This window comes from Plectropomus leopardus, chromosome 10 (assembly GCF_008729295.1).
Source record: "Plectropomus leopardus isolate mb chromosome 10, YSFRI_Pleo_2.0, whole genome shotgun sequence".
Lineage (NCBI taxonomy): Eukaryota > Metazoa > Chordata > Actinopteri > Perciformes > Serranidae > Plectropomus > Plectropomus leopardus.
The window spans coordinates 10,124,500-10,147,489 of NC_056472.1; the positions used below are offsets into that span (position 1 = coordinate 10,124,500).

Consider the following 22,990-nt stretch of genomic DNA (forward strand, 5'->3'; position numbering starts at 1 on the left):
ACATGTTTCCCCTTTTCTAATGGAACGAGGCTAATCAGATCTGTGCGAGCTGACTCCCAGCTGTGCAACTTTGCAGAATTCACTGAGGAGTAAAGTGGAAAAACTTAAATAAAGGGCAAGTCCATCTTGATCACATGCTTCTATGGTTCGGTGGCAGGCAATGAGACAGAAATGTCACATTAGCAATGCCAAGTGGTTTATTACACCATATAGACAGTTAAACGAGAGTGCTGTTTGGCCTTTTATTAAATATTGCATTTTTGTCAGTTAATCTCTGTTGAATACCTTTTCTTATGTTTTTTATTCAAAGACAGTTTTGCATTGAAAAAAATGCCAACGGTTTCCTTCCTGTGGATTTAGCAAATAGCTAAATATCTTAGATTGCAAATCGGTCTCAAAGAAAATCCTTTTGTCAGTCCCATTCAGCCATTTCTTAAGTTTTAGCTCCTTTATTGCTTCTTGTGAAGAGCCTCATGAAGACGTAAATAAGTCAGCCTGCAGCATGATGAATTCAGTATTTATACTTGATTATAATCCACTCCAGTGGGTGCTAAGTGGAGAATAAACTATAAGTGTAACAAAATCTTTTTTGTTTGGTGCTGTTTTAATTTCTGTGGGTTTTTTTTTTGTCTGTTTGTTTTTTTTAGCCAGTAGTAGTCTGATATGGGAGAATATAATTATTTTATTGGTTTGGAAGATCTCCCACTTGTACCATCCTTTCCTTCTTTCATTTCCCCCACTTGATTTTGATTATATTATAGAAACTATTACAATCCATTCCCATATGTGCCAAAGTGTTCTTATTTTTCAATTTTCAAATGTAAATGATCTTTGTTCATGTGCTTTAATTTAATAAGTATATGTTAATTCTGTTAGCTATAATACTGTAGTAATTTAGATTTGACTAACTTTCTGTATTCGAGTTTAGATATAAAGTTATTTGTATAGTTTTAATGGGGTAATCTGTTCTTAGGTTTCAAGGTGGATGTGTATGGAGTTGTTAGATAATGGACAGCTCACTCAGTGTCTGCAGTGTGGTACAGTGGTAGCCAGGGAGGATGAGATCCCTCACCATAACAGCTCTCACTCCACTGCGATAATGTAGTTTAATCTGGAGGCTACACCCAAGGCACTGACATGCCCCACAGAGTATCAGCCTGCGTTGGACAAACTCAGTGGAAACCTTGACTGGCGCTTCACCCCTCAGTGATGACAAAACCCCCATCTGCTTAAGCAGCTATTACTCCACCTGATTGGTAATCATGACATGGAGTGAGGCATAAATCCCTCAGACTGCTGCTGGTTAAGATAGAGGTCTTTGAAGGAACACGGTGATTAGGTGACCTTGGATGGAGCAGGGAAAGGGGGCCAGGCGAGGGGAGACTGAGGGGGATGTACTTTTCTATTATTGGCAGTATAATGACACTTTCTCATGCAAATTAAATTCACATACGTCGGCTACACTCGAATCAGCGAACAGTTCAGAGCCCTTCAAAATGTGTTGAATGGTTTCTAACAGAAGTATACATTACAGCTGAGTCAATGGCCTTATCAGCCTCCGTCATGATGCATTTTATATGCACAAAATGAGATGCCACAGATTTATACTCCTGCTTAAGTGGTGTTGTGTGAACACTGTGGCATCTGGCACCAAGCAGCAAGTTTACTGCATTTTCCGACTCAAAAACAGTTAAAAGAATGGCTGCCCGTACACTGAGTTAAATCTCCCCAAATCTTAAATTAGCACAACCTCAAGGGTTCAACATTATAAAAACCCTGCAAATAAATGACTCTATCTGAAAACATTCTGGATATATAGTCATTCTACCATTTACATTAATAGGATAAAAGATTTTGGTTTTTTTTTTGTAAAGTCAACACATATTTGGTCTTTTATTTATAGAAGTATTTATGTCCAATCACCTGGGGTACTTATCAGTATGCTGATGTGTGTCCTCCCAGCGAGCTGAGGATGTGAGAGAGAGATGTGAAGAGGAGACATGTAGGATACACCTGTGTCTCCTTGCTCTGAGCTCATCCAGAAGCCTTTTCTTTCCTTGCTCCTTGTCTCCTCAAGGTGCATTTGAAGATCCTCCATGATTGCGGAGGGGGGATGATTTCTGGGTCACGGGAGGAAAGAAGCAGAAGGAGGCACAATTTATTATAATGAAAAGCACCCCTTGGAGTAACTGTAATTTGGTTCCTACACCTGTGCAAATTCAGATGAAATCTATATAACACTACAGTAACTTCCATGGTTCTATGTGGAGTATACCCGGCGCTGATCTATAGTCAAAAATTGTAGATTTGTTGAATGCAGTTTTTGAACTATTACTCCAATCTGTGGCCAACCTTAAAAATATTTTTGGTAGTTTTCTAACACACCTGTGATTGTCAGCTTGCGTAGAGTGAAACCTGGAACATGTTTTTCATACCCGAGTTCTTGATTTGAAGTCACATGTTTTACTCAGCAGAGCTAATCAGATAACTCTGAACCTGCTGCTTTGAACAGCCCCCAGTGAGAAGATTCTGAGGGATAGGGAATGTGATAAACATGACTGATTAGTTTACTGATGTCACAACACAGGATTTCTGCTTTTGTTTTTTTCTTTTCATTTTCTTTCTCTTTTCATTTGAAATGTGCATATTGTGGTAGAACATATTGCACGCCTACTCAAGTTGATTATTTAAGCGGTCTGGTGATGCATTTGTTGGACAAGTGGCTGAGGGATACATGTTCATGTCAACTAGTTTCACAGACAGATACATAGTTTTTTTTGGGACTCTGATATCTCAACTGGCATCACAAATTGCAGAAATGTGTCAACACAAGTAGTAAACATAACACAAAATCATCTGATATCAGGTGTCAGATACAAAAAAATGTCACTATTTATAGCTCCCTGCTTGTACAGTGAACTGCAAAAAGTAAGGCATGTCTGCTATAGTTTGTTTCTGGTTGATTATAAATTTATAAATCCATACGAGTTCTGATGTTGGCGTGCTGTACCAACAAGCAGAGCGAGTAAAACCCTGTCAATCACAGGTACTTACATGCTGTTCTTCAGAAGAACAGGGTGAACAGCAGCCAGCAGGGTAAACAAGGTGGTTTTGAAAAATGTGAAGGAAGTATCAAAAGGACAGTCGTAGCAGAAATGTTGCTATTTAAACACGTGTAACTGCAGTGCAAATGTGTCTGTGTTGACAAGATGTGCTTTTATCCACTTTGGAATTGCCTATGCATGTGCGTATTCAACAGCTGCACTTGAATAGGAGTATTAAAATTTTGGACCATTATAATGACAAATGCTGAGAAAACAAGGGGGGTAAGATTACTTCATACTGCCTTCCGAGCCAACAACTTGCAAATCCACCTGGTAATTATTTCTTAAATATGCTCAATAGCGTTGTCTATTTGCTCAGTCCTCGAGACCCACTTGTCCAGCATGGTGCTGCAGACTTTTCTGCTATCTGATCCAATTAGGAGCTACACATTAACCTGACGCCTTAATTAGATCAGGTGTGGACAAGCTCGGCACAAGAGCACACCAGAGGACTTTTAAGAACCTTGCATGTGGAGTAAAAGGGCAGTAAATAGCATACAGTTTAAGATGGGTCTTATGAATCATTCATTGTTTATTGGTGCAGGGATTTATGCCAAGGAGCAGGAGGCCAACCTACCATTGTCTTCTGAAACTTTTCATACAGTGCTCCCTTTTAATAATTTGTTGACATGCCCCCACTGTTGTAGAGAAAATAAAAGTGACCTGGCTCTGTGGTGTAGGTCAGGCAGCATCTAATGAAGGCCCCAAAGTCTTACAGCATTGATTTCTTACCCATTTCATGGCTAGAATGCAGAGATGTTGAGCGTTGCCATGGGGGATGGCCCCGGGTACTAGCTGGTGTCTCCCAGTGCCAGTTTTACCTCGGATTCTGTAAACACAATTACTTCCCTCTCTTAGTACATCATTATTTTCTATGTCTTTTTTTCACAGCTCACTATCTAGCGTTGGCTTGGTGATTTCTAATAAAGTTTTTCTAGGATCTGGGGGGGCGGGGGGGGGGGGGGTGTTGGAAGTGTTGCAGAACTGGCGTGCACATATATCTGTGGGCATGCGTCCAGAAGTGCTGTGACATTCTCAAATCATTCATCAGTCAGCAGAGTCACGGCTCTCTCTCTAGTCTTCATATTCTGATCAGACTTGACGTGGATGGCATTTAAGTCTAAATACCACATGGCACATGTCACTTCTAGAGATCGGGGTGTAATAAAGATTCATTATGCAGGTGCGAGGCATCATTGAGATGCATCGCACTACGTTGCATCTTGTGGCAGATTAAAGATATGAAGATTAAGGGAGAGACCGCATTATACTGTTGTTATACTTAATAACCTGCTTAGTTTGGCTCATAGCCCCATGCTCATCCATAATGCATTTGACCTGAAGCTGGCCAGGACACTAAGTCTGCTCTGACAGTGTGTGAGGGTTTAAAATCACTAATCTACGTGCATGTATGTGGATGAAGGTGGGATTCTAGTGTGTGTGTGTGTGTGTGTGTGTGTGTGTGCAGACAGAAACTCTCTCCAAGTATATTTGATATTTTTTTTTTTGCCCCAGTACACTTGGCCTCAATAACTTGTGAAACATTTATACGTGATGTATTTTAACCCGTGTGTTTGATTTATGTTACACAATCCATGTAACTTTGAGCCGAATATTCCACCCTCATATACTCAGACTGTTATATATCATCGGTCTGACATCAGTGCTTGCGCTGGGTTATTTTGTTATTCTAGCATTTTTGATTTACTGTTTTTGGAGCACCCACTTTCTCCCCACCCATCCTGTCTGTCTACATCTACTTCAGATATTCAGAGACAGTCATTTCACACATTTTTTTCCCCCCAAATACCTTTTAAATAAGACCTCAGAGAACGAGGGAAAATGTTATTCAGACAGAGCCAGGTTGGCAGTTTACCCCAGCTTTCAGGCTTTGTGCTAAGCTAAGCTAACATGCTGCTGGTCTCATCTAATTCTCATTAACAGAGTATATATGTGTTTTTTCCAAAATGTCAATAACAGGCATGATGAGTTTATCCACTCCTGATTTGTTTTCCACTTGTACCTGTATTTGGGGCCAAACTTTCTTTCATGGAGACCACATACTCAGTCATTATTTGAAAACTGGCTGTTATTTGTTTACCAGCATTTATTTCACAAAATATTGCAGTCATTTGCTTTGTGTACAAAGTGACAGCTCTAGAGGGATGTCCTTATTCCTATACCAGGTGAGCTACTGGGTGCCCTGAGGTCCTTATTCTATGATTCTGATTCTGAGGCATTGCAGACTTTTGTCTCAAATGCCATCAAGCGTCATTGCAGCTGACTTCAATCATTTTCAGGTCATTTTCATGCCTCTGCATTGTTGATAGCAGTGTCCGGCATTATGTTTTTGGGTTGCCCATCCGTCTGTCCCATTGTTGTGAATACGGTAACTCTGAGGGAATTTCTTCAAATTTGGCATGAATGTCCATTTGGACTCAGAAATTAACTGATTAGATTAAGATTTTCAAATTTGGCACGAAATTTGTTTCATTTGGACTTAACAATGAACTGATTATAAATTTGTGGTTAAAGGTCAATGTGACTTCACAAAACACAAAATGTCACTCAAATGTCTTTAGGATATTATGATGAAGTGATGACATTTTATATCCAAAAGATCAAAGTTAACTGTGATGATGTTGCACTCTGCAAAAACACCTTTCTGGCCATTGCTCAACGCCATAATTTTGAAACAGAAGGAGAGACATTTGGTCGGACACTGAATTGGTGACGCTAATCTTGGGTGCCTACCTTGAAACTATGCTGGTTGTATAGCTCTTCTGTGCTGCCAGGGGGAGGATGCATGTGAAGAATCCATGTTTTCTCATGAATGTAAACTGTAAACTGCAACCTTACTAGTGCACAGAGGCATAAAGCCGTGGGATAGTATTTCTAGTTCCCCCTTTGTAATATCTTTGTGTGTGTTACTATGTGTTTGTTTATGCACACACATTTTTATGTGGTTTTCAGATATATTCAATGACTATTTTCTCTTTTCTCCTAAAATGGTTGTTGTGTGACATTGAGCACCCTGCATGCATCATAGCTGTACTGGACTATCAATGTCCTGACAAGTTGGATGAGCTGCAAATAGCTTCTTCAAGAGGCAGCTCCTTCTAAACCTGCAGCAGTAAGATAGGCCTTACTGTGGCATATTCTCAGATCAGCTTTTCTTTTCAGCTCTACAACATAGCTAAAGTTTAATTCAGCACTCTGAACCGTGTACCACACTGCTGCTTTTATAACACAGGTTTTGTTTGAATAGGCCTGTGGCTTACGACTTATCCACTGTACAGTATTGTGAACTGTGTGTCTGATGCAATTCATGGGATTGTAATGCCTTAGTGGTTTGTAGCTTACCTCATTGGAATATAATATTGTTTAGAAAGATAAATGAAGACCAAGGCTTTCTTGTAATCCAGAGTTTAATGGGACTGAGCGAATAGGAGAGTGGATGTAATATTGTAAAATGCAGGATGAAGAGATTTGCTGCACTGTCTATGCGCTTGTGTTGCGGTGTACCGGACGCGTTCAGTAATTGGGTCAGCACTTTAGAATTTATACCTCATCTCAAGCAAAACAAACTTGATCAAAATTTATTCTGCAAGGAGTGCTGGCTGGTCCTTCTTCAGCAGGTTTGCAAACCGTCTTCCCTGTTTGCCCGCCTCCAAATAACTCTTTGTTCCTCTGAAAATCTGGCACATTTCAAAGACTCAGTGGCTTTAATGAGCCACAGTGTTGTGCCAGTGGTGGCTGTTGGGTGTCAGGAATGAAGCTCATGATAATGTGCCCGGCTGAGTGCCACTGTGTGTTTCCCACTGTTATGGTAATGGAACCAGTTTGGGTTTTTTTCCTCCCTCCTCCTGCACATTTTTTCCCCTTCTTTCCTCTCATTTGATGTTTGTATAGAATTATCTGCAAAATACAAAATGCTGTGTAATACAACACCTTTATGTATCTATCATGCAAATCCAGTGCTATATGGAAGAGGAACAAAAGAACAGCAGAGCAGTTACTTTCCCTCACTCGTGTGTTTGTCCCATTATTGTCCTCCTACAGCTGCAGCAACAGCGCAGTCTGTGTCAAGGAGAAGCCTCTTTGGAGAAGCAGAAAGGAAAGATAAATTGACGTAAGAGGTCATTTGGTTGCCTCATATTTTGGCCCTTTAGCTTTCAAGGTGAAGTGGCATGAAAGGAGGCAGAACATCAATAGGTAACTTGGCTGCTCCGAGGTCCAGGGGCAGTTTCTTTCATGGCTTCCATCGCAAGCTGAGGAAATGGCCCTTCTGCCACCGACCCTCTGCTTTTCAATGGCAATCAATTCAGCTTTAAAGGCGCAGGAGATATCCCTTTAGAGACTTGAGCAAGCCGAGCATACCACTGCCAGCCTCAAACCCAGCATGTGTTTTTTGATGCCTTGCTATCTTTTGAGAGAAAATGTAAATAATGTAGTCAACATATTCAACTCTCATACATTACTACAGACGCTGTGTTTAAAGGAGCTCGAGTTCAGGCTAAACTTCTGTTTCTGACATAAAATTAAATGTAAAATAGTTCTGGGTAGTAATTAATGTTGCAGCATAGTGTGACCTTAATTGTTTTGTTTTTTTTTTTTACCACTTAACTGTCAAACCATGCACATTTCATCATATTACTAAACGCCGGTGCTGCATTAATATTTATTGCAGTGATAATCAGTATGCATCGAGGTTGACAGCATGTTTTGCTGAGGATCACTATATTGTGTTGCTTGATGGTGGTTAAAAGAAGCACATTTGACTGCAGCCAAGTATCTTGGCTTAGCATAAAAAATATTCTGTGTTATTATGAAGTGAACAGTGTTTTGAGAAATATTTGGCAAGAACCAGTTTTTATGTTGGTGCTGTTCCACTGTTTAGAGGCAAAATAATGATCACGATAAGCCTGTTCTTCACGTCTGAAGCTACCTTGAGATACCCCTCAACATTACATGCGTTTTAAATTTTTTTTTTCTTTAAAGAGCTGATGGCTTTGGTGTGCAATTTTTAAGAATGTCCCCCTTTAAACCTGAAAAAAAGCGAAGCCTTTGAATATTTCAAAAGGGACCTTGATTTAAATTGTAAGATTTCAGATATATTGCATCAGAGGGAATAGGAGAGGGAGAATGGATGAGATGTTTGACCTTTTCAGATTTGTCCCTGGGTAGTGAATTTGCTGGAGGGTGCTGGGGCAGGGAGCAGCGGTGCGTTGAATTATCACTCTCACTGTTCAAACGCTGCAGACCTGATCTCCCACTTGCTCCACTCCCACCACTAATGGGTTAGGAACACACTGGGAAAAAAAAAAAAAGATGGAGATGGAGTCAGTGAGTGGGAGGGGGAGTTAGAGCTTGTCTGATTGTCTGTGGGTTAAGCTTAGAAACAAATTACCGTTTTCGCCTCGGTGCGGAGGAGAAGTAGCGGCAGGTCACAATGTGGTGTCAAATCTTTAGCAAAAGCCGGTGTCATTTTGCAGAATGATCGAGCCGAGTCTCTGACAGCTACCAGCAGGAAACATGTCAACACTTTGACGGATGCTTGCTATATTGAAAAGCTATGATGACTTTTTAGTTGACTGGGCTTTCACTGAACTCCCCCAGTCCCACCATCAAATGAAAGCACAATGCCAAGGAGGCAAAAGAGATAAGAACAAACTTGCCAAACTGCTTTGTAATAGTTTGCCAAGGCGCGAAGGACATCATGTCTTTGTTAGAGGAGAGGAGCTGTCAAAATCACAATGCCTGGGCAGCATCTGTGTCTGCCTCTTTTGGTAGCATTTTAATCTTGTGAGGGAAAAAAAATGCATGGCTTCCTATTCTCAAAGAATTGTGATTTGCAAAGACATGGCACTGTCAAAAGGACACACAGCACTATATTGATCATCAGCCTTTAAAAATGCACATATATAGAGCTGCACAATCATTGGCTTTAACTATGTTTCATTCAGCGTCATGCTTTCCGTTGATAATACAATGATCGTTTGACGTCAGTGCTTCTTCACATCCATTTACTGCATGTAGTTCTAAAGAGAGAGAAGCCGCTTCTTGTCCACTCACCCTCACATGTTTTCCTGGTGAAACATGTGATCCACCTGTTCACTACCATCACCTCATGCTGCATCTTTTCTGTCTCTTTCTCCACCCTCTCTTCACGCCACCCAGAAGCCATCTTGTGCGACGTAGGGGAGTTTCACTGTCACGACCTCAAAACCTGCATCCCAGAGGCCTGGCTCTGTGACGGCGAGCCCGACTGCCCCGACGACTCAGACGAAACTGACAGGACTTGTAAGTCACTCATTCCATTCATTGCTCACTAATGCAAAACTGAATTGTGCCATAGCGCCTCATTTGTAAGCAAGTGTCCCTTTTCTAAAGATTCATGTTAACATGCATTCAGTGATGTTCCTCCTTAAAAGGTGTCCTTTTTAGTTTAAAATACTCCCCCTCTCCCTATAGGCTTAAAATCTGTTAGAAGGCTGTAGTTTCCTCTTTCACATAGAACACGCCTGTGGTCATTTTGGAGACATGAAGTTCACTCACATCTTGTTCGCAGCTGCCTTGGAAGCAGCCTACAAACGAAGGAGTGTATTTAAGTATACTGTGGTGAAGGTGGGTGTTGAAATATACTCGGTATCCAGCTGTACAACAGGGTTCTGCTGCAAGAAGAGTTTAAAACGTTTCCACAAACATTTCATTAGTTATGGTTTCCTATTTCATTTTCATTCACATTTCTTTAATGCCTTAATTACATATTACACCCCCCCCCCCCCCAAAAAAAAAACATCTTAATGCAAATAATAAACTAGTAGCTTTATGCTACTACTAGATAATATTTTAACCTATTTACCTGTAGTTTTGGGTCTAAAAATATATGGAATTTTATTATATTATTATATTTCAATGTAAATTTACCTCAATGGAGTTTTTCTTAGACACTGAGACAAAAATCTTAACTTCAGTAGGACTTACATGTTCTAAACTTTCCAGTTTTATTTCTATTTATATCCGTAAGTATAAGATTTTTTTCATATATTATTCACACCGTGATTAATTAAATATTTTATTTCTAGAAACATGGTGAAAATTGAGTCTTTTGTGGCTGTTGTCAGCATTTTATGATATATGAAGTGATTAAAAGAGAAATCTAAAATTGTAAAAGCCTTTTGCATCTAATATGTCAACCAAATAAAGCTAGAATTTTGAACCTGCCTTCATACAATGTTCAGTTTTGATCTGGCAATGTATACAAATAGTGCGTACTGAATAAGATAATGCCTCATTTAAATTCAAACAAAGCATTTCAGAAAACATTTAATACAAAAAAATGATTGTCTAAATGTTAGCAATCAATGTGGGAAGTTTTACCATGAAATCTATTAGAAGTTTTAGAAGTTTTACCCTATCTAACTGTAATTCGAGTGTCTATTGATTGTAATAGAGAACCATGACATGTAGGTTTTGCTTTATTCTTTTTGTCTAGTGTATAACACAACACATACAGGCTGTTATATTATCTAGTAGGGATCTATATAGTCTACAGGGCACAGGGTTTTTTGACACTAAATGTGATATTTTACAAGGTGATTGACAAGTCACTAATTTGTGTCATTACTTGGTGGAGTATGATGATTGAGGTGCTTGTTCTCTTGCCACTATGATGCATTTTTCAGCAAAATGGGCTGTGCCTCCTGTCCAGTACACTGAAATGATCTAATTTAAAATATAACGTCAAACAGTGATGGACGCCATAACATTTAATATAACACCATGCTGACACTTGGACTCGTACTTGAATAAAACACTCCAACACTTATTCCAGCAACTGGAAATTTGTCGTGATGAGCAGCTGAAACTGACATGCCAGTTACCTAGGACTTACATTGTATGTGTTCTTATCCCAAACTTGTTTGAAAACTTCATATCCTAATTGTGATTGTGGAAAATAAAATATAAATGACTTAGCATACTGATTGTGTTTTAGATTTACCAACTAAAGGAATCAAGAGCTAGGTTATTGTAGTTATAGATATGAAATGTACTTTACTTAAAATTTTTGTAGACGCTTCAGTTGAGATCTCTAGATATTCAAATGTGTAAAAACTAAAAAGTGTCTGCAAGGTATTTGACACTGTGTTTTCTTGAATATAGAAGTCATTTTTTTACATAGATTACCTGCAAATTCCTTTTTTCATTTGCTTTCAATTTTGGTACAAAATGCATGAAGCCATGGTGTTCTGTACTGCACTTTGGAGGGATGAGTTATTTATCCAGCAAGACTCTATTTGGCTACTGCTTACCTCCAAGGGCAGGACAGCACAAAAAAAAGCTCATCATTTCAGAATCACGCAGAAGACAGCCAGTCGTGTTGAAAATGGGGTTTTATTGGCTGTGCTGTATTATTCAGCGAACAAGTGGAAGTGATGTATTATGCTGTGAAGGATCTGCTTGGCAGATCCGACTGCAGTCATGTAAACCTTCATTCGCCCTTCACATCAGAGCAGACTGTGGCATGCATGCTCTCGGGTATTGTTATTTACACACTTCTGGGACATAGATTTCCTTTAATGGATAAACAGAGCAGTAATTTCACGTTATTATGAGCTGGATTAGCCTTTGTAAATCATGATGAGGCTGTCACACAGGCTGTCACAGCCAAAAGAAGGCAGCAACACCAAATTATTAACATTCACTCCAGGTTCCTCATCAGTGTGAGTTATTCAGTGTAATTAGGACTTTATAGTTTTGGCAGTGACATCTGTGCATAAATTGACCATGGTGCACAATAATTATTAATGCCCCGTGCAGGAGGTCATATATCAAGTAGGCTACTTGTGGTAGTGTGGGAATGCTCAGTGCTTATATCAGAACTATATAATGACAGTCGCTAGCTGTTGACATGATCATAGCTGCTCGCGTGCTCTCTGATGTATGGATGCAATAGAGTGGTGGCTTGTTGAGGGAGTGCATATTGAGACAACACAACCTTGTGGCCCCAGATGCGAGTCAGGAGGTTTAGAAAAGAGACGGAGTGATGGGTAGTCTTTCATCAAGACTGCAAACATAGATATTGTGCCAAGTCCTGTTGCATCTTTTCCCATGGATGCTTTGTTGATGAAGTGAGTTGCTGCAGGTTATACTCACTGTTACGTATATCAGTCCACCTTGAATATCTTGTGCTTTGTGCTTCTCTTATTGAATGCCCACATTTTTTTCTCTTGTGATTCCACAGGCGTCGCCTCCTGTGGGCCAGATTGTTTTCCCATAAAAGACTGTCTAGGTGTGTTTAGGAGAGCAAGTGCTTTGTTTGAAAGGAGCACTTTATTGATTTTACACATGGACTTGAGGAGTTCTACACAGCCTGTGAAAACAGTTGTATGTCTTTTGTGTTTCTGGAGAGTCTTCCCAAAGTTTAAGGATGAGATCTGCTTGGGCATAAGCTTGTGTAACAAATTGGAGGTAGAAGTGAGCATATATAAGGGAGGGGGGTAGAGGTCTTCACAGGTTCAAAATGATGGACCCAAACACTTATGGACCCTGGGAATTAATTCAGAGGTCTGATTAGACCTAATCAGTTTTAAAAATATATTTGGTCAAAGCATTTTACGAACCTACCAGGTGCATGTCAGATCTCGGGCCTACTTAATGGACCTGGTAATTGATAATGCTACTAAAAATTCTTCTGCTAAAAAGCTGTATCAGGTCTGACACAACATGCTGTTCTTAACCATCTTACTGCACATACTGTTAATGTTTCAGATGTCTATTTTATTTTACTCTATTATTACTTATAACAATATTCAGTCACTTGAGTCCCTTTTTCAAACCCTTGAATTGCTGACAATAGGCTAAGCAAAACATTACCAAAAAATAATAGTAGATTTTCTGTGTAAAAGACAGTTGCAGATTTGTTTTCCAACCTGAAAAACAAGGTAGAGCTGTGACATGAGTTTGGCACATGTGCTGTATAAACATTACAATTTGGTTCATGCTCTGTTCCATTTGCCTTGGAAACTGAAAGTTGGAACTGGTAATACCACACTGGATTAACACTGGTAATAACAGCACACCACACAGAATTGCTAATAAACAGTATATTACTTCAGCTTTCATTATTGTTTGTGCACAGAACAGCTGTCTTGGATTTTGTTGTCTGAAATGCTGAGGTTCCTCCGACTTTCTGATTTCGAAATCCAACTTTGGGGGGGTTCCAGCAAGAATTTCCAACTAGGGATTCAGAAATTCTGACTACCCAGTGCAAACAGAACCTATTATTACAGTAATAATAGATATATTTGTGCTCCTCTCAAAGCCAGGCTCTTAAGGTTTCTTTTAGCAAAACAAGTTTTGAAAATACATGTGTTTGAAAGTACTGAGCATATGATTAAATACATGAGACTGGAATAGTACCGCTCAAGTTGTTTGATAGTTTAGAAACATATGTGTCATTTTCAGTTTTACTGTATGTAGAATTGGGTTCAAAGGGGTCCTGATGGCAGTTCCTAGCAAATTTTTGATATACTCTCTGATTGGTTTCTGTCACCTTTGATCTGCCACTCTCCCTTTGTAAAACACATTTTAAATATAATAGATATAATATAACCTCTTCACGGTAGCTGTGGGCCAAGTCATATAATCTCCAGAAGGCAATTAATTATCACTTCGATTAATATTGGCTCCATTTTATTTACAATGCCTGCAGAAAGAAGACCTTGCATATTCATCTAAGGAATTTGGCACAGCTTATTATCATGGATTATGTATTGATAGAAAAGGGAATTAGATCAGCTTTGCCCTGCAAACAGAAGACGAGATTGGAATGTATTCTGCCTTCTTGAATGATAGCAAGGGCTGCAGTAACCTGTGAAAAAAAGATCCTTTATATGGGATGATGCACAGTGAGCGAAGCCATAGAGGAATAAAATAGAAGCAGAAGAAATTGATGGTGTAAAGCCATCAGTACCTTGATTTCTCTGTGAATATTTTGGGCATTATATAGAAGAATTTATTATCTTAAGAAAAAGGCAAGGTATTACATTACACTTCCGTCCAGAAATATAAAACTGTTGGTGCCACTGATGGCCTCTCTCCTGCTGGCTCTGGCTCGGTCAGGGAGATGTAATCACTGCATCTTCAGGGCTTGTGGGGAGGAAGGGAAGGGAAGGGAAAGTGGCCTTGGATTTCAATACCTAGAGACCAAAAGGAGGCACCGGTTTATCCGCTCCGCCGCAGGCCTCACGGGACTGGACAGCTGACGACAGTTATTCAGGGAGCTAGAAAAACAGCATGCCTTCAGGAATGTCTAAAGAAAACCCAGCAAAATAGCAATTCTCCACCTGTGTCCAGTTCAAGCAAATGCTTTCTGCGCAATATAGGGTCAAATCTATGTTGTGTTATAGGGCCAAATATCATCTTGTGTGGTGACAGTTAAAGTGGAAAGATTGAGAATTTGCCTAGAGTAGGGTAATCACATTCTTAGTTTGTGCATCATACTTGCAAGGACGTCTAAATGTCAAGGCTGTCTGGGGACATACTGATCTGCTGTTTGCTGTGCATTTGAGATAAAGTGGGACAGCCATAATTCATGATCTGTAAATATCTTTTCCGGTGTAATATTATGAAAACTGTTAGTGTTAATGGCTGTCAACTTGCAGCTCTGTCCATGTATTGATGCTACACACTTGCAAACACTGCCTTAGAACTTAAATCCTTCATGAATCCTTCAGGAGAGGATTTCATGGACTTTTGGCTCGTCTCAGTAGTGCTGCCATGTGGAGCTTTGTGAATCTGGTGGATGTGGAGACCAGTGAATCCTTTGATTGAATTGTCACTCCCAGAGGAAAAGACAATAAAAGGGGTCAGTGGCTGACTTCAAAAGCGTGGTCACAGACGCTGTGTTTCATGGCTGTAGCTTGACTTGACCCAATCAACACTGATGTTGATCTCAGTGTCCTCGAGGCACTGGGGATGAGAAATGTTGAAAGAAAGATCTCTCTGGGGTTCTTGCACTCATTCCCCTTCATCGACAGGGGAGGGCCTGTCTCCCCATGCCTTCCTCCTAAGTCCCCAGATTCTCTATACTGAGCTCATCAGTATCCTACAACGAGCTTGAAAACCAGCAGCTCAATGACCCATTACAACAGTGCAGTGTGTTTATGTCTGGGTGATGCCACTTATATTTCACAATATATGTTAGTTAGGCTAGAACACTTCTACTTAACCTACTTTATCTTGACACTTGTTTTATACATCAAATGTTTTTTAGAGTTCCTAAATTTCAAGGTGATAGAAAATACTTGATTTCCACTCTACAGAGTGTTTTAACATCTTTGAAGGGAAAGTTCACCCATAAATCAAAAATACATATTTTTTCTGTGATTTGTAGTGCTATTTTATCAATTTAAATTGTTTTGGTGCAAGTGCTTGAGAAATTGTCCACAGAGATGTTTGGCTTCTCTCAAATATAGTGAAACTAGGTGGCCCTGAGCTTGTGGTGCTTTGAGCAATCTATCAATCGTCCACACTTGACAAATCACACCAAAATAACCAACACTAATATATAGTGCTACAGATAAGAGGAAAAATATGCATTCTTGATTTTGGGGTAAACTGTCCATTTCATTGTTTCGTTTTCCTGCGCCCCAGACTCTGTAAACTACCTTGCTGAATGTGTCAATAGTTTGCTTAAATTTTGGCCATAACAGCTTTATAAAAAGTTGTTAAGCTAAAATTAACACTGAATCTTTAAAAGTGTATATTAAAATGTTTTTTTTTTTTACAGTTTCTGCTTCTGTTAGGGTCCCATAGCTAATGTGATAACGAAATTATTGTGCCCTGATGTACTACATAAAAAAGGAATAAGTCAATAAAATAAAGTATAACATAATACTTTATAAGTATAATAAGTAATAGAGTAAATAAAGTAAATGACATAAACACATTAACACACAAACACACATAATGACAAGGCTAACTGTCAGCATCACATGGCTAATGTTACCTAATGCTTATTAAGTCAAACAGTTTTAATGTCCATGAGAGTGTGTTGAGACCTGTAAAAGCTCTGTGTTGAATGTTAGCAGCTACTGCTGTATTAGCTCTTGCTAACAATGCAGACATTGAAGTGATGATTCACTGAGGAAAGCAGCTCTAGAGACAGCAGCAGCAGAAAATTTGCTGATCAGGTGGGGAGCTGGTATGGTCTGGGATTAGACCCCTGCTGCAAAAAGGTTTAAATGCAGGTTTCATTTCACTGGTTTTGGACCAAACCTTAATGGTACTGAGTAACAATACCCAGCACTAGTGTAAGACATATACATTTACTACTAATGCAGGGAGCAGTATGCCATGCCAAGGCAGGAAGTTGGTGTGTGGAGGTTGGGGTGGTTGATGGTCATGTACAGCATCATACAATAATGCAGGAGACCTTTCCCTATCCTTTACTAAACCATTGTTACTGTGTACAGTCATGGTAAAAAATAAGAATTCTAAAAAAAAAATCATATTAGGTATTCCTGAATTTTCTATTTCATGTGTGTTTATAGGGTTGGTAGCTTTATGTTTGTCCGTATGTTTTGGCTCGGCATGTAGTGTGATCCTTTGACAATCACAGCCAGACTCCTCTTACCACACTCAACCAGAAAACTTAATTCTGATTGTGAAGTATGTTTTTTTTTTTTTTTTTAATTTTAAACTCACATTGCTGTTTTAAATATTTGGAAGTAGCTGACAAAGCCCCTCTCGAAGCTCTGCTTTAGGAGTACAGAGAATGTATTTGATCTGTATGTCTGTGATGAAGCTGCAGTAACTGTAGTCAATGTATTTCAGGCTGCCTATCAACATCCTGCAGGGTATTTTATCTGGCAAGTCCCATATTGAAATAAATGTATCACAAATGTGTTGGCTTCCCGTGAGAATTGGCGCCAGTAGGATGGAGGTTTAGGGGGTAATGTAGCGTAGCACCTTGTTATTGAGCTGAAGGACGGGGCCTTTTGCATTATGTAACGTTTATTTTCCCTCCACTCCGTCTCTCCCTCCCTGCTGACTCATAACCCTTGTGTTGACTCATCAAAAAAAAAAAAAAAAACCTAAAACATGCCATCATTAGAAATGCAGCATGTTTACTGTCAAGCATCACCTCTGCATAGTTTGAGAATTATTCACTGAAAGTGTAAGACTCTTTGAACGTCTATGAGACTATTAAATCTGCATGATTCTGCCTTCACATCGTCATCTCTGTTAAGATGGTCTGTTATAGTTATTAAAAGCTCACAAGTTATTTTGTCATCACGCTGTCTCTACAACATTTAACATGACTAGTGCAACAGAAGTTAATTGGATACTGTGTTTGGCTCCTCAGCCCTGCGTCTTGACATCTGAGTCAAGATCAAATGCACCACATTTTACTTTTCTATCAAGGTATTTAACCTCCTGCAAATGCATCTTGTTTGTAGGCATCGTAGTCAGCTGTTTTTTGCAATAGGAGGCTTTGAAATGAGCCTTTTAATTTACTGTTTCTCTCCCTCTTCCTCTCTACATTTGGAACAGAACTTATGTACACTTCCTCAGGCTTGTGCCATCTGTTTAACCAGTAGTTTCAGTAGGCGGGGAACAGACACAACAAATATTGTGTGTGCTTGTATGTCTGTGTGCTTGGAAACATTCATTCCCATGAAGCCACTGCGCGCTTTTATGTCTCTATGATTAAGACCGTCTCCTCTATCAAAATGTGATAGTTTTATTTAAAAGGCAAGTCATCATCTCTGCCCTCAGCATAACATTTGCTCATATTCATCCCTCTGCTTGCTGCATTGCCCCTGTTTCTGCAGTTTAACACATTCCCGTGCGTTTGAGCATTCATCTTAGGCGAAACCATTAGTGTGGGAATGAATTTTGTTGCCTGGTGACAATCGTGCACACGCGCCATGTCTCATCCGTGTCAGAAGTGATGCACTGGGAGGAGCACATCGCGGCTTTGTCTTTGCTCTCACAGCCCCCATGTCAACAGTTAAACCACACTGACACATTTCCCCTTTTGTATTCCCTCCTAGTATGAGCATTGTAAAGGACAGCGTCCCCAGCTTGTCACCTGAAAAACCAAAGGAAAAAAAAGAAGCATATTTTAAAACTTGACATGCTAGCTGTCATGGACCCAGTGTGGCATTAAACTACAGAAGTCGACATTATCTCCCTACTGCTGCAGCAGAGAACAAAGCATCGCAGCGATATGAGCATTAACTCCAAGCAAACACAGTGACACATACTTACCATGACACCCAATGAGAATAATAGCCTGCACCATCGCTGTGATGAGTGCTGTTCATCTCACAGTTACACAGTAGCCAGGACTTGACTCTCAATGAGCATGAATCACTGACATTGGCTTTTTATTTATTTATTAATAATAAATAATGGGTACTCTAATAGATAGTGAAATGCCTTCTCTTATAGCCACTCTATAAACATGGTCATAGTCCAATGATTATTTCAAGGGAGCTGGGTTAGTGCCAGAGGATATTTAGAGAAAAATGCATGCCCTCCTACTCGCTGTGTGTACGGTATTATACTCTAACCATGGTCCTCATTAAAGATGCCTTCAAGCCAAAAAAAGAGACTTATTTACTGGCCTAAAATCAATTGATTTACACTATGGGCCTGCACACCAGTTTGAGCCCTGGAACACATTACATAGTGGGGTATATAAACAAAAGGAAAGGTCAATGATTTTCAATGAAATTATTATAATTTAATGGAGGAATCCAAGACCACGAGATATATGAGCTTCTCCATTTTATTTGAAAGACATAGGGTTGGGTCATAGTGTCATCATCCTATAAAATTCATGCCACAATTTGAAATGCTCCTCCTTCTGCTTTGATCAGAGAAATCTTGATTGTAGTAACAACAAAACAATTAGTTCAAGTAGTGGGGTAGAAAAACTGTTTGACAAACATAAATGCAGTCTGTTTACCACTGTCTCTGTTAACCCCTATTGAAAGTACTTCACTGTATTACTGTATCACATGTGCTTTAAACAAATTGTCATTTGTTATTTTAGGTAGAAATTGCCTGTTGTTGCGCTGCACACTGATACCGTCATACTGGTATACCATATACTCTGGTGAAATTCCAGAAAGGTATGAAGGGATGACATATTTTTGTAGGCCAACCCGCAAGTTAACATCACACTGGTTCCCTCATCAAAAACCGAATGGGATTTTTGATTATCACCAAAAATGAGCTTTGTGACAAACACAAGTTTATGATACTTACACGTTTTTGACAGCATGATGATCTTCACAGATGAGCAAGACTTTTGTATGTTATGAAGTGTAAATGAAATCGCCTGAAGTAAAAAACTATTGTTAGGCTACAATGAACCACATCATGGTTGCAAAACTTAACGTCACCACCCCAAATCGGCGAATTTCTGATTTGATTTAGCGCACTTCATTTTCTACAAAATTCTCTCCTGTTAGCGTGGCCTGATCCAGCTAATGATCATGGCTATGTCAATTGCCAGTCTCACTCGTAGTTTCTGTGTCCGGTGTGATGACATCTTATGTCCAAGACAAACACTGTAGTCCAATTTAGCCTGCCTTTGTAAAACCTTAAAGTTTAAAATTGGGTTTATACAGACATATTTTATGTTGCAGAACAAAACATCTAAATATCTTTAGTCTGTGTAAACCACAGATGCTATTTAAGGTTTTTTACTGAAACTCATTCAAAGAATGCATAGGCTTTGAGACGAGGGAACCAGAAGTGCAAGACTGCTAAGGGACTTCCGCGTTGTAGGACCCATTACATCATCACTCTATTCACAGTAATAATAAATTGATCCACACACATCATAAAAGAGTGTGTTTACAAGTGCCAGGGGAGGATTTGCCAGACCTCCAAACAGACGTCTGAGCTAAGTCCTATATATCCTAAAATCCTAGAAATGCCCCTTTGTACACCTGACCTTTGCAGGACTGCTACGACTGGCCCCTGGCCTCCTATCATTTTACAAAAGTATCCCTGTCATAGGGTATAAAGTTTGGAGTAGTCTCATAGTCAATGAATGGAAGCCTGATTTTGTGGACCCACAGAATGATTTTCTTTTTTTTTTTTAATACCCAACTGGACTTTATTTTCCTGAAGAGTCTCAGTTCTGAAACAGAAAATGAACCCATATACTCAGAGCATTTCTCTGGGTGCTCTCAGTGTCATCTAGAACATCTTCCATCATTCATTGACAATTGAGCAGCTCTACTCTTTATACCCTATGACATCGCAGATTTGAGTTTTCGCACTCTGTAGCTTGTTATATATAAATATATATATCAACATCTAAATATTTATGGACTGCGTGAGACCATAGGAATAACATATAAACTTTCAAAATGGGCGTAGTTACCCTTTAATTACTTGGTTAAGGTTTGGTTAGAGACCATATTACCAATCTTTGGTATAAGGGGTCGCCCATAGTAACGTAGCAACAAAGGGTTATCTTCCAATTATGCAGGTCCATGTCAAGTCAGTTTCAAGTCAAGTCAGTTTTATTTATATAGCCCATTATCACAAAACATGGTTTGCCTCAGAGGGCTTTACAGTGTACGACATCCCTCTGCCCTTAGACCCTCACATCACCCAAGGAAAAACTCCCCAAAAAGAACCCCTGTAACGGGGAAAAAAAAGAGGAAGAAACCTCAGGAGGTAGACGGTAGAGGATAGTGAGGGATCCCTCTTCCAGGACGGACAGACGAGCAATAGATGTCGTAAATAGCAAGTGAAATACAATCATGGCAAAAAAGGAAAGAGAAAGAGAGAGGGGGGGGAGTGGGGGGGGGGGGGGGGGGGGGGGGGGGGGGGGGGGGGGGGGGGGGGGGTGGGGGGGGGGGGGGGGGGGGGGGGGGGGGGGGCACAGAATAATAGAAACAGATGCATGTCATATGTGAAAGGGAGTTGTCCAAAGGCAAGATCACAGCATCGGCGCAACCAGGACCAGACCACGATCAGGGCGAGCGGGGGGGCACAGAATCAGTACAGCCACAGCACGAGCACAACCAAAGGCAGGGTCGCGGCATCAGCACAGCTATCACCACGGTCAGGCACAGTCAAGGTTACGGCCAGGATCCAGGGAAACTAGGAAACAAGGGAGCAGGAACGCTCCCGAGAGGCAACAGGATTAGCGTAGTGCAGTTCAAGAGACCCAGGCTCTGTAATCGCGAGCCCCAGGTAGTGAGAGTACCACATGACTATCACAGAGCTAAGCTAAGCTTGCACATGGCAATGCAGTAAACAGACATGCATAATTTGTCCATTGTCTGTATGCAGGCTTTCTGCATCAAACAACAGAGAAACAAAGTTAGCAGCTAATTAGTGGAGCATTAAGCAATATAAAGCCAGATATTTCCTTCAGGAGTTGGTAGAGACAAAGGAAGAGCTAGACAGAGAGTGAATCTTAGACAAATTTACTGGCAAATGTATGCTAGCCAGTTATCCATAACAATTTTATAAAATGATGATATGTCAATATTTTGTTTAAAACTTTTTCATCTGTTTTGGAGCTGCTTATGGGGTATAAAAGAGTGGTTAGAAGAAATACTGACAGTCGGCTAGGGATGTAATGTGGACATCAATCTCTTGTGTTAAAGCCAAATGCCTCATTGATTGTAAAACTCATTATAGTCATGTGTAAACAAAAAGAAGTCTTCTGGAAGTTTGCTTTTTTATGTCAAATGCAGTCTTAGGGTTAGCTAAAGATAATAAGGCCTCAGCAGTCAGAGGTAATCAAATCAAGCAGAGTTCAAGTTGGGGTCTGCACACTACTGTATGTGCATTTGGGAACATTTGTTATACAATATATTTTAAGGAGCCAACAGTTTAAAGCCCCAGATCAGATGTGTGGATTTGATGATGAAAAATAATGCGGTTCACTCAGTTCACATAACCCTATACGTCACAATCCAATTGTCAATGTCATTAATTCAGATGACATTAAGACAATTGTGTATTTATTTCTTTGATGAAAGAATGCCAGCATTAAAAACAACACTGTATATTATTCTCCTAATGAGATCATTCTTCTCTGTGAATATTGGTTTTAGCCTCGCTGACTACAATATACTGTATGTATTATTCATTTGAAGCCGGCCCCAGAACAATTAGATTGGAACATTTGCATAATGGTTGGTCACAAAAGTATCTCTATTGACTAATTATGTCGTTGTTTACCAAATACTGATAAACTGGCTTTTTGCTGGGTGTTTTTGCGTGTGGTGTTTCTGAAGTGCAGCTTTACTCCATTGTTCCTCTCTGCAGACTGATGCATTGATTCTTTATTATACGGTAGAGCCAGATTGTCACCGATGCCAACACCCGGCTTCACTCCACTGCACAGTGGCGACATTTTTCCCCTCTTTCAGATATATTTGATTGAACACTCAGCATAATTTACAGCTAATAATAAGCTATTGCACACAGGAAATTAGGTGTCGGAGGGGCTCTGCACATATTACTTTTCTGATTTTGCTCTCATTTACTGCAGCAACTGCATTTAACATGTAGCAAATAATAATAGTTTGCATTTCTGAGGTGGCTGATCGATTTGAGTGATATCATGTATAATGCAGGAGCAAATCAATCATTTTTAAATGATAATGCAACAAAGTGGGGCTAAATGGTAAGGGCTGACATCAGTAGGAAGTAACTAGCAAGTCCCTTCTTTGGTATTTGTAGAATAACCCACATATCCGAAGAATGCTGCCTTTTAGATGGAATACACTGACAATTTGACACAAATCCAACATCAGTGCTGACTACTATGCAGAAACATATCACTTTATTCTCTCAGTATTCTGCTTGTATTAGAGTCGATGAAAAAT

At 39.8% G+C, this 22,990-nt stretch overlaps 1 protein-coding gene across 1 annotated transcript in view; it reads left to right on the plus strand.

The window, feature by feature from the left end:
• The window catches only part of lrp1bb (low density lipoprotein receptor-related protein 1Bb), a 393,508-nt gene that overhangs the window by 165,945 nt on the left and 204,573 nt on the right, over positions 1-22,990 (plus strand). The window contains exon 8 of the mRNA XM_042494695.1: positions 9,285-9,407. Coding sequence (XP_042350629.1) covers positions 9,285-9,407 — 123 coding nt within the window. The remainder of the gene's footprint in view (positions 1-9,284; positions 9,408-22,990) is intronic.